Below are 12,324 nucleotides of genomic sequence, written 5' to 3' on the forward strand. Positions count from 1 at the left end.
GCACATGGTTGCCGTGTAAAAATGTGTATGATCTGTAATTTCTTCTCTCTATTTATACGCGGATTCCTTCTTTTTATTTCTTCTTGCACAATTTTTTATTAATACTCAAAACTTGCACGGATGTGAATACTTACGTGCTCTATCCATTCATATTCTAAATTTGCTATGGTCCCACGATAGCACCGGAACTCGTAGTAACCCTGGCCCCACTGTTCTCACTCGATTCCTCATATTTATTTCTTCACCACACTCGCACGCACACACGGGAACATTTAACCTCCCAAATCTCTCTCTCTCTCTCTCTCTCTCTCTCTCTCTCTCTGCAATCCACTCATACGCTTGCTTCCATGAACTAAAGAGGGCCACTGGTGGCGGTGCAAGAGTTCGCGCGCTGAGCACCGGCACTGTGGCGACGCCGGCCGCAATGCCGACGGCGCCGGCTATAATGGCGGTGCCGCCGCGCGCCTCCATCAGCTCACTCATCTCCTTCATCCAGCACCACCTGCGCACGCTCCTCGCCGACCCCGCCGCGCTCCGCGACGCGCGCCGCCGCTGCCTCGCGCTGCTCGGGCCTCGTAATGCCCCGCGCCACCGCCGCCGCCGCCACGACGACGACGACGACCACCCTCACCACCCCGCCGAGCCCACCAAAAACGACGACGACGAGGCGGTCCTCGCCGCGCTCCACGGCGCCGTCGACGCGTTCCTCCCGCTGGCCTCCGGCGGCGACCCCGCCGCCTGCCTCGCGGGCGTCGAGGAGGCGCTGCAGGCCCCCGCGCTGCTGCCGGAGCACGGCGAGACGGCGGGGCTGGGCAACCGCCGCGTCGCCGCGTGCGCCTACTTCTACCTCGCGCTCGTGCGGTGCGCGCAGGGGGACGCGTGGCAGATGGCCATGGACCTCCTGCAGGCCGTGGCCGTGTGCCCCGCCGCGGTGGCCGCCGCCGCCGCGGGCAAGGAGGAGGGAGGCGGCCTCGCGCCGCGCGCGCTCTGGGAGGGGCTGTTCGACGAGGCCGTGCTCGCCAGGGCCGGCGGCGCCGGCGAGGACGACGCGGCGCGCAGGGCGGCCAGGCGGTACAAGGACTGGCTCATGTACTACAAGGTGGTCGCCGGCGGCGTGGAAAATGGCGGGTGAGTCAGCTCGGCTCGTTGGAAAAGAGGGGGTGCTTTACCGCGGCAGTTATAACGGTATACGTATACGGTAACGTACATCGAGCGTATACAAGCGCGTAGGTATCCTGAGGGGTATAATTGTACGTGTAGATACGGTGTACTTGGGAGTGAGGCTGCATGGCACGCTGATGAGGCGACTGGAAAGTGAAAAGCGAGCGAAAACTTTTCCTGACAGAATGATAGGATTGTGATGTGCTGAAGTAGGGCCGGTGATTTGTTTTTCAAAAAATATGAAGTAGGGCTGAACGCTGTTAGTTTTCTTGGAAAATTTTTGGCTATCCCAACCTTTTTTGCCCAAGGTCCCTCTCTCACCTTTTTTAGGTCCTTTTCTTGCTTGTTAATATTCCCCGTGGCTTTACATGCAAACAAAAATGGAGGGATATTGAAAATTTTTTGGCTATATTTTGGTGACAGTGGCAAACAATATTACAACTGCAAGGTTGCGAATTCCAATTTATGAGAAAAAAATACACTTACAAGCCTTTTTTTCCTTGAATTTTTTTCAAATGGGACACCATATTGTGATTTCTGAAAGGAAATGTATTCATTTTCAGTTGCTTTGTCCAAAAACACCCAGTTTTTGAAGGGAAACACATACCTGTACAAGTTATGGGCAAAAATCAGCACTTTCTAGGAGCCCCTTAAATCAGCAAAAGGGGAAAGATCAGCGCACTCTCTTTTCCGAAAGGGATTCTAAAGGCAAGTGCCACGCACCTTTTCAGCCAATGCCATCTTCAAATTCCTGCCTAATCCCTGAAGCAAAGCTGGGGGCAAAGATTCTCCACCAGCAGCTTGAGACAAGCATGTACACTAAACCATCCTGGTCCAGTGCAGCTGCATGCCTGTAGAATGATAGTACCATCTAGAGAGATCATCTTCAGTACTGCTGCATTGCCTGCAGCTATATATAGTTCAATAAGCCATAGATGAAATCATGCTGTCAGTATAGTTGCTACATTGTCTATGTACCCTGTCTGCAGTAGTGGCTTGCTACTATCTGTAGGTGTAGAAAACAAAGACAAGGTTGTCTAACTGTCTGAAGATATATACTACCATGAGCAGGTGTCTTCAGTTAGGAAGATCGGGAAGCTCTGTCGTTTCAAGATGGCTGAATTCTTCGGAGGCAAGTATCATATTCTGTATACATATCTTGATACAATGCATTTGGGAGCTGACAGTTGATCTGGCATTGTTGCAGGATAGAACAACCAAGTCAATTGATCATGAACGAACAAACACAGCCTCTGGATCACGGTTTCGTGCTCATGATGGTTTTGCTGAGCTGAAGGATTTTCTCAGAATTGCAGATCAAGATTTCCAGGAAGATACAAAAGGGAGCTCTGACAGCAGATGCCTCCATGAGATGCTTGAGGAGTCCCAGTCTGATTCACCTGTTTCCTTCTACTCACATCTTGATTCTAGTGAAGAAAGTGATAGCGAGGTAAACATACTCAGTTCTAGCATTCAAAGCTTCATTGCAAATTATAGTGGTTAAGGGACATAATATTATAATTACCATTTTCAGCGGAACTTGATTTCAGTTTTTGTTGCGCCACACTTACCAGCAGTACAATTTTATTTACAACGGTTTGTCACAACCCAAGTTGAAAGTGCAAATGATTGGATTTAAATGCCTATGCTGACCTGCTAATAGAGCAGTAAAAACTGAATATGTTATTACTAATTTGTACCAAAATCATTTCCTGGACTTTGTATATGTGGGCTGAGGCAAGTCTTTCTTGCAACATTAGAAATATTGGGACAACTCCTAGATTTTAATGGCATATAATTCATCTGAAGCAGGCAGTTCCATATGACAAAGTAAGGTCAGCAAAGATTATGCCAATAGATACAGATTTCTTGTCAGCTAAACTCCATGAAAGGTACTCCATTCGACAGTGTATACGATACTGTTTCCTGTGCTGCCTAACCTAAAATTTCTTTGTCTTGGTACCACCTTTGCTTAGATCAAGCCAGAACAAGAATCTGACATGGTGCACATCGCCTGAAAATGCGATGATATACGCTCCAGAATCTCCGATATACCATGTCGATGACAGCAAGATGAAACCAAACTGCTTGCAGTCAAACAGATCACATGGCTCACTGAATAATCTGTCAAATTCGGTCCTAGAATTGAAGAACGCTGGCTCATACTCCACATCCAACTATTCTGCCAAGGATGACATGTTTCCACAGTGCTCACCGAGATGTGATCTCAGATGCTTCAGCAACTTCTCGACCAAATTTATCAAGAAAAGTTCCCTGTCTGATCTGGTCTCCAGGGGAAGCATGAGCAGGAAATTCAAGACATCCACGACCACTGAGGACTGGAGTGATGTTAGCTCACACTGGGGGAAGGACAGTCAGGTAGATTTTCTTGAGAGGTTCGAGAAGGCGGTATCGAAATTATTGGTTTCAGATGGATTAGATAGCTGCCTAGATGCTGGCTCTGAGGTAACAACTATATGGCAGTTATTGAACAACACATATGAGGTGAGACACAGGTCATCAGTAAGGCAAGACATCCTTGACCAACTGCTTGACAGCATTTCGACGTCTAAGAAGGACAAAGTTATCAGGGCATCAGTCTATGTACTACTTCTCATGATATCTGAAGATAGAAATATGATGAGAGGCATCAAGAGAAAGGACTTCCATTTATCCAATTTAGCAACCGCATTGAAGAGAGATGTGCATGAAGCAGCCATTCTGATATATTTGTTGGACCCTACACCTTTAGAGATCAAAAACTTGGATCTGTTGCCCTCGCTTCTACATATTGCCTGTAACTCAGACACCCAAAAATGGCCTGCAATGCTTCCACTTACACCGACATCAGCATCGATAGCTCTGATTGAGATCCTAGTGACAGCATTCGACTATATAACAAACAATGTCCACTTGGCTTCCCTCAGCTCCCCTCCTATTCTGTCTAAGCTTGTTGATGTTGCGAAGAACAACAACTTGGAAGAGGGTGTCGCCCTGGCAGCTATTCTCATCAGATGTGGGCGTCTCAATGGTAACTGCAAAAAGTTCTTATCACAGGCTACTCCAGTGGACCCATTCCTTCACCTTCTCAGACGAAAAGAGCACCGTGCCAAGTGTGCTGCACTTGAATACTTCCACGAGATTCTTCAGATTCCCCGGTATGATGCAGAATCTGAAAAGGCGTATTCTGTTATATATTTGCCTGAATAGCATGTGGAATTGTGCAAACTTTCAGGTCCTCAGCAAACTCTCTGCTCCAAGAAATACGACGGCAAGGAGGCATTGCAATTATGCACACATTGATGGCCTGCCTCCATCAAACTGAACCTGAACATCGCGTTTTAGCAGCTAGCCTTCTCCTGCAACTGGATATAATGGTACATACTGTGTCATCTGTCCTAGATACCTCTAGGATGAATAAGCATTTGCAGTCTAAACTGTTAAAGAACCACAAAGGAACTTCCAAAAAGACACCCCTAAAATGTTTCTATTGTTCCAAATTCCTATATTTTTTTTTTGGTTTCATTAATAATGCAAAAATACAACATTGCAGCTAGTAATTGAACCTCGCATCATCTGAAGCAGCAGGTTTTATATTCCTTTCTGCAGGAGAAATCAGATGGCAGGAGTGTGTTCCAAGATGAAGCGATGGAAGTTCTATTGGATTCTCTATCATCTCAAGAAAACAGTAAAGTGCAGGCACTATCAGCATCATTTCTTTCAAACCTTGGAGGGACTTATTCCTGGTCGGGAGAATCGTATACTTCAGCATGGGTTGCAAAGAAAGCAGGTCTCACATCAGCATCTCACAGAAATACAATCAGGAGCATCGACTGGCTTGATTCTTGCCTGCAGGTTAAGTATCAGAAGACTCTTTCATTTGGCAAATATAATACTAACTTACTGCTAAGAAATAATAATAACAGTCATATATGATGCAGGATACAGAAATAATCCCATGGAGCAGTAAATCCGCACGAGCAATTATTAAAATAGGAATACCGTTTATCAGAGCTTTAGCCAAAGGAACGCAGAGCAAGGTGAAGGGAACCTCACATGATTGCCTTGTATGCACTGCATGGCTTGGAAGCGAGCTGGCTGCCCTTGGTGAAACTGCCATCAGAAATTATGTTTGTGAGATATTGTTACATGACATAGCAAGTCACCTGCATCCAGGGTTTGAGCTTGACGAAAGGGTTTTAGCATGCATGTGCCTCTATAATTACACTTCTGGAAAAGGTAAATAGTACATATTATTATCTTATATTCAGTTACAATTGAATGGTTTGCTATGAACTAAAATTTCAAGAGGCACTTTGCACATCCTAAAGATTCATGGAATGTAAACATTCAAGCCAAATTGAAGGAGCCCTCATTCCTCAAAGCGTTATGTTTATACAAAGTTACCATTTCTAACAACAGGAAAGCAAATGTTGATGAGTTTGTCAGAGGGTTCCCGAGAATCTCTGAGGAGGCTTTCATCATTCACATGGATGGCTGAGGAATTACTTCAAGTTACAGATTATTTTCTTTCCAGCAAACCAGTGAGTATTGTTGGAATTTCTCCCCTCTTCCCTCATTTGTTTCATACTACCTCTGTTCCAAGAAGGCCTTCCAAGTAGATTTCTTATATTAGGAGCTAAGATTATGTCTGTTCAATATGGTCCTTATTAAGATCTCAGAAGTTCTTTTAGGCTTACCATTGTTAACTTCAAAAGCTATGCTGAGATCATCCTATACAACATTGCTTGCTAGCCTGTTGCATTACATGTTTCTTAAACATAAGATTTAATTTTCGGATGTTGTCAGTGCAGCGTGTATCATGTGTACATACACAAATCCTGGAAATTGGTCAGCCTGGCAATGGCACAGCAACTGCTATAGCATTCTTCAGAGGGCAGCTTTTTGCTGGTTATTCTAATGGAACCATCAGGGTAATGATTTATTCCATATGTCAGAATTCAGATCATAACCATAACTTCAAATTACCCATAAATCTAGGAAATTAGAATACAATTTGTTGCATTACAGAAGTTACTTGGAAAGGGACTTTAGAAAAATGGTAGAAACTCTGTACTGTTACACACCAAGTTCTCTGCTTCAGTTCATGTAGTAGTAATTACTTAACTAAAATGTTCCTAATGCTAGGGTGTTCTGTGCAGGCATGGGACATAAAAGGCCAAAGGGCAGTAATCATCAGGGAGGTAAAAGAGCACAAGAAGGCAGTGACTTGTTTTGCTCTATCGGAAACTGGGGAGAACCTTCTGAGTGGATCAGCAGACAAATCCATTCGGGTAACCAATACAACCGCAGTGCTAAAGCCGCAAAGGACTATCAATTGCTGGATGTTAAATTACAAGATCATTAATTTGCAGGTATGGGAAATGGCACAGCACAAGCTTGAGTGTGTTGAGGTGATTCAGACAAGAGAGGCTGTGCAAAAGCTTGATATTTGTGGTGACAAAATCCTTGTACTAACACAGAACAATGTTCTCAAGGTACTCATTGACTTACTATGCACTAGACAATAACAAATGGGACGCATTAAAATAACAGTTTTTTACTTTGATTCTTCTTATTGTCACAGTTCTCTTGTGCATCAAGAAGCAGCCAAACATTGTACAGGGGCAAGCATGTCAAATCTCTAGCTGTATGTCAGGGCAAAGCTTACCTTGGTTGCACAGACTTGAGTATACAGGTTAGTTTTCTTGATTACAAAAGCATGTAGCAGTATCCTGGATCACTATATCTAAAGAGAAAGATTGTCAACAGGAACTAGACATGTCAGTTGAATCCAAGATTGAGATAAGGACACCTAAAAGAAGCTGGTGGATTGGGAAAAATTCCATTAGCGCCATTGTTGTATATAAAGATTGGATGTACTGTGCTGGTGCTCAAGTGGAAGGATCAGCCTTAAAGGTATTAATTAATTAAAGTATCGAACTTGAATTCTGAAAGCTATGAGATGAAAAGAACTGTGAAAAGAAACATAAAACTTTTTTGCAGGATTGGAAGAAACGATGCAAACCTTCTATGACACTGCCAATACCAAAAGGAACAAGTGTAGAGGCAATGGCAGTGGTTGAAGACTTCATCTACTTGAACTGCAGTAAAAGCCCTAGTATCATTCAGGTGTCATGAATTTCTTACCTTTTTCTATATCAACTACACTATTATTATGTTAAAAAAAGGAAAAATAATTCTGGTACTTGAACACAATGTACTGTTAGGAGATCTCTATCTGATTACAAATTTCGGACTTTACTCTATTGAAAATTGTTCCCAGTCCATTGTGACCATGTTCTTGGTACCAAATGGAACTAAGATTAGGTGATTACCACCAACAAGAACCAGGGACCAAAAAACTATGTTCAGTGAAGACCGGCCTACCGTTTTTATTTTATTCTATCAAAGTGTAGAAGCCATACCTGTAATATCTTAAATTAAAAAAGAAAGGATTCACCGGTCTTGATTCTGCTTCTGAATTTATGATAGATATGGCTAAGGGAGAAGCAGCAGAAAGTAGGAAGACTCTCTGCAGGAAGCAAGATAACGAGCTTGTTCGCTGCAAACGATATGATCTTCTGCGGTACAGAAACAGGGTTAATTAAGGTTAGTAGCAAACAGATAAATTTTGTGAAGCGACTCATGCTTCTCTGAGGATAACGTCCTATACAAAACTTTTTCGAATGTAACTGCAGGCTTGGATTCCATTGTGAACACTAGAAGCAAAAAGAACAGAGGAAGGCTCAATAATCATGTAAATGCAAAGGAAAGCTGGAGTGTACAGGAAACATGAAAAAGAAAAGCATAGCATCGTACAAGCACTCGGGAGGACGCAGCAGCGTAGCTGGCATATTCGTGCATAAACTCCATGATCAGCAAGTCCTCCAAAATAATGAGTAGTAGCTTCATATTGTAAATACCAAATATAGTGTGTTTGTGTGCGTGTGTTTTGGGAAGGGAAGGTGAATCGGTGATTGTGTGTGTTAATAAAAAGTAGAGTAAATTTCTTAGAGCAACATATAGTTGTGGCAGCCGTACTATCAAAGAATGGAGTTTTACGAAATCATTATATACTACCCCTAATCACCCCCCCCCCCCCCCCCCCCCCCCAAAATGTCATTTTGGACACTGACAGGCCTCCAAAGTATATGGTTTTGACCACCAATTCCAATTGCGATACATTTATAAACCCCAATCGGACAAAGTGCCCAGACCACGAGGATGAATACATGGGAGCACCGCACAAACCTTGGGCACTCGGAGCACTGCCGCAACGAGGCAACGTCGCGGAGGAAGGGCGATACGCTGGGTCGCCCCCCTTGCCCCTTGGCGCATTTGGACGAGCACCTCGCGGACACGGCGATACATGTTCCTGCGGGCTCCTCCCTCCCCGGCCATGTATCATTGATCTGCGCGGCGCAACGAGCTTTGAGTAACAGAAGATAGCAGCAGAGGATGTGGAGAGAGGCGAAGGCGAGGCGAGGGACAGGCGACGTGTTCAGGAGTCGGGGCTAGCTTAACGTGTGCCATGTGCCGCATCTTGCTTTGCTTTTCCACGATGAGTTGATCTGCCCATGGATTGGCCAGGACCCTTGGGCGCATGGCTGCTCTGCTCTGCTCCGGAGAACACGTTATGAGCAACGCTTGCGCTGTTCCATCATGGCACGGGCATGGCGTCCACGACCGTCCGGTCCACTCGGACTCGGGCTTAGTTTTCCTTGTTATGTTGAATGTCCCAGGCTCCCTCCCAGGTCTCTGCGCGTGGTGATGGTCTGTGGTGTCTACAGGTTTGTTGGCCTGTCAACCGATTCGATCCATGCATGTGAACATCAGGATCAAGGAGGCACGGACGCCCCCATGTCACCTCTTGCCGACTTGCTCTATGCAGTCTCAAGATAGTGATGAGAACCGGGGACACAGGAGAAGAGAAAATTCTCCTTGGTTTGGCCTGATGACTTGTCACTTGCTGGCCTGCACTGCATGTCAGGAGGACCTCCGTTTTCTTTTCCATGGGGTCAGCAGCCGAGGCCTAACAATTCCCTCCCTCCAGCTAGCTGCTGGCATGCTTGCAACTGCAAGCTTGTTTGGTCTAATCTTTCAAAAAAAAAAATCGTGTTTGGCCCGCCCAGGACTCCGGGTGCAGACTGCAGAATGCTAGTACGACGCATGCATGCAGCTCAAGTCAAAGAATGCACAGCAGCAACAGACGAACAGTAAGTACGTACTAGTCTAGTAGACTAGTAGCACTGCAGCTACCAAACTGATGGTGATGTGCTGAACGGTTCGGCAGATTTAGGTGCCTGTACTGTACCTGTACTGTAATGCCAGCCAGCGACTTCCTCCGCCCACCCCCTGCCGGCTGCTGCTCCCATTCCATGGAACTGTCGGTGCGTGCTAGCCGCGCCAAAAGAGCCACAGGAAGTTGCAGCGTATTGTTCATTCAGGTCGGGCGTACGTCTGAAATCCGGCCTTATGGAATCCTGCGATCTGAAAGCAAGTTTCGTATTTTGGAGCAAGTTTCTTGCAAACCCGAACAATAATGCAAGTGTACGTGAGGCTAATATTGTACGAGAATAATTTGTATTATTCCAATCAAAAATTAAGAAATTTCAGCGTGCGTAAGTGCGTGATGAAGCTACTGATTTCGTCGGTTGTCGCCAGGGATCCGGCTACATTTTTTTTTTTGCGAATCATCCGGATACAAATTGAAGTGCTATCAGTTTACCACCAACCTTCTTCGGTTCAATAGACAAAATCAGCAACACGTTGCATTTCATCTGTGCGTTTTCACAAAATTGTGGAATTTGAAAAGCAGTTACATATTATGAAACTTCCATGCATGATGTATTACACCACATTACCGATTTAACTAAACTTTAGTTGTATGGACTTCACCAATTAAGATAAAAAATCCCGGCAACGTACTGAATTACATTTCTGGTTGAGCCGTTGAGTACACTAGCTATTAAGGGACAACGATGTGTCTTTTATGCACACCTAGCTTCCTTTAGATACCATGCACACATACAATCACATTTTGGACTACAGACGCTAGCTAACGTGGATTAGGGAAAGTGCCAGGCACCACCCCCATGAGCGCAGGACGTGGTCAGATGAGATGCCCACATCGGCCTCTTTGTCCCCTCTTTTTCTTAGTTTTCTGGTGCAAGTGCCTCTCATCATAAGAGAGCTGTAAAGTGGAGATGGAAAATGACTTGGCACCTGTACCTCCACCAAACTTATATACTATAAGCAAAAGTTTAGTCAGTTTAATTTTCACTCTCTGTGTACACAAAATATTGAGAACGGAGATAGTAAGTTTGCTTGGTTGTCTTTGGCAAGACGTAAATGTGTTTTTCCTATCAAGACGGAGAGATGAGCCTTTTCAAGATTAGACGCATGTCGTGACTTCGTCTACACTGATGAACCACTCATTTTTAAGCTCCGGTTGACATTATTGTTTTAGGAAACCACGCACGGCTCACCCTGCTAATGGTTTGCAAACCAAACCAAAATCACACCAAACTATTTTATTATTAATATACTTTAGAAATCAAATTAACTCCATTCACTTGCTATTCCACCCAAACCAACCCAAACTACTTGCTCTCTTGCTCCAAAGCAAACCAAACGAATAGTTTCAATCCAAACAAACCGGTTTCAAACTACTACGTCAAATTCTCTCCAACTAGTTTAGTGGCTCCGCTCTTGACGTGGGGTCCACATATAGTTCAAGGTACACTGCTTTGTACAAAGTAGCTGACAATCATACTGAGTAATCTCCAAAAAAATTTTAGTCAATTTCAATAAAATTTTATAGTCTGAACGCGAAGTTTTATTTCTAGAGTCTGACTCTTGATGTGAGGTCCATGTGTAGTTCTAGTCATACTGCTTTGCACAGAGTAGCTGCCAGTCATACTGAATTATCTCTAACAAGTTTCGGTCAATTTCGATAAAATTTTATAGTGTGAACGCGATGTTTTATTTATAGGGTCCGACTCTTGACGTGAGGCCCATGTGTAATTCTAGTCAAACTGATTTGCACAGAGTAGCTGCCAGTCATACTGAATCATCTCCAACAAGTTTCGATCAATTCGATAAAATTTTATAGTCTGAACGTGAGGTTTTATTTATAGAGTCCGGCTCTTGACGTGGGGCTCACATGTTGTTCTAGCAACACTGCTTTACACAGAGTAGCTGCCAGTTATACTGAGTCATCTCCAACAAGTTTCAGTTAATTTTGATAAAATTTTATAGTGTGAACGCGATGTTTTATTTTTAGAGTCCAGCTCCTTATGTGAGGACTGTGTAAGGGAGCGAACCACACCAATCCAAACTAATCCAAACTGATTGCACCCTAAAACCAATCCAAACCAAATTATACGTGTGTAGAATCCACTTGCCCCTCGTCCAATCAGAACCTAGAGGCAAAACCAAACCACTCAACCCGGTTTGGACCCAAACCGTTAGCAGCTCGACGCACGGCACCGAACGAGAAGCTAGCCTTCAAACCACGGTATCGTACATTATTGTTTAGATCCGAGACTTGCTAAACTTTTCCCGCAATTACCGGCCGGTGCTAAGCCCAATTTCGCAGCATGATTGGCTCACACGGCGCCATCGATCAAGAAGCTAGGCTTGTGAGTTAGTCACACTAATTAGCCCCGATCAGTAGTCATTCAACAACCCCGGCACGCACCTCGCGTGAGACGACGACCTAGCTGCGTGGGAAGGTTCGAATAATTAAGCATGAATAAGTCTGTTTCATCCCTAGCTCATTGAGCTCTGCCTAATCTCCTTCCCATGCATGACCAGGCGTTCTAGACCCTCCCACCCGGAAGTTCCATGAAACCATCCAAGTACTCTCCTATGGCGGTTCTGCCTCGTGACATTGCACGGGGGTGGTAAATGGTCTTTAAGTTTAATCTAGATAATCTAAAAACCGGACTTTAATCTTATACAATTTTAAGAGAACCAAATTATATTGTGAAGAGACTACTGGAGCGAGAACAGGGTGCGTGAGTGCGGTTATGTAGGCAAACAGAAGAGACACATATGTTTCCATGCACAATGCCTGCTGCCGCGCGCGACACCCTGCTTCTTGTGGAACCGTTTATTATTGTCGATAATTGTCCTCCATGAAGTACGTCCAGTATA

At 44.6% G+C, this 12,324-nt stretch overlaps 1 protein-coding gene and 1 long non-coding RNA gene across 2 annotated transcripts; one reads left to right on the forward strand and one right to left on the reverse strand.

The window, feature by feature from the left end:
- The first annotated feature begins 305 nt into the window (after positions 1–305).
- On the forward strand, positions 306–8,236 carry LOC120698948 (putative E3 ubiquitin-protein ligase LIN-1). The gene is made up of 17 exons (XM_039982756.1): positions 306–1,128; positions 2,233–2,293; positions 2,369–2,611; positions 2,974–3,053; positions 3,138–4,319; positions 4,397–4,538; positions 4,771–5,016; positions 5,103–5,400; positions 5,584–5,705; positions 5,976–6,095; positions 6,324–6,455; positions 6,537–6,659; positions 6,749–6,859; positions 6,934–7,080; positions 7,168–7,293; positions 7,657–7,773; positions 7,863–8,236. Exons 1-17 carry the CDS (start codon positions 425–427, stop codon positions 7,878–7,880), a joined length of 3,972 nt encoding a protein of 1,323 aa, XP_039838690.1. The 5' UTR covers positions 306–424; the 3' UTR covers positions 7,881–8,236.
- LOC120698949 lies at positions 1,754–2,371 on the reverse strand. The gene is made up of 3 exons (XR_005685127.1): positions 2,224–2,371; positions 1,885–2,071; positions 1,754–1,768 (listed from the first exon to the last, which is right to left on the reverse strand). It is a non-coding gene; the product is annotated as an uncharacterized LOC120698949 (long non-coding RNA).
- Positions 8,237–12,324: the final 4,088 nt, after the last annotated feature.

Source organism: Panicum virgatum, chromosome 3K (assembly GCF_016808335.1).
Source record: "Panicum virgatum strain AP13 chromosome 3K, P.virgatum_v5, whole genome shotgun sequence".
NCBI classification, from domain to species: domain Eukaryota; kingdom Viridiplantae; phylum Streptophyta; class Magnoliopsida; order Poales; family Poaceae; genus Panicum; species Panicum virgatum.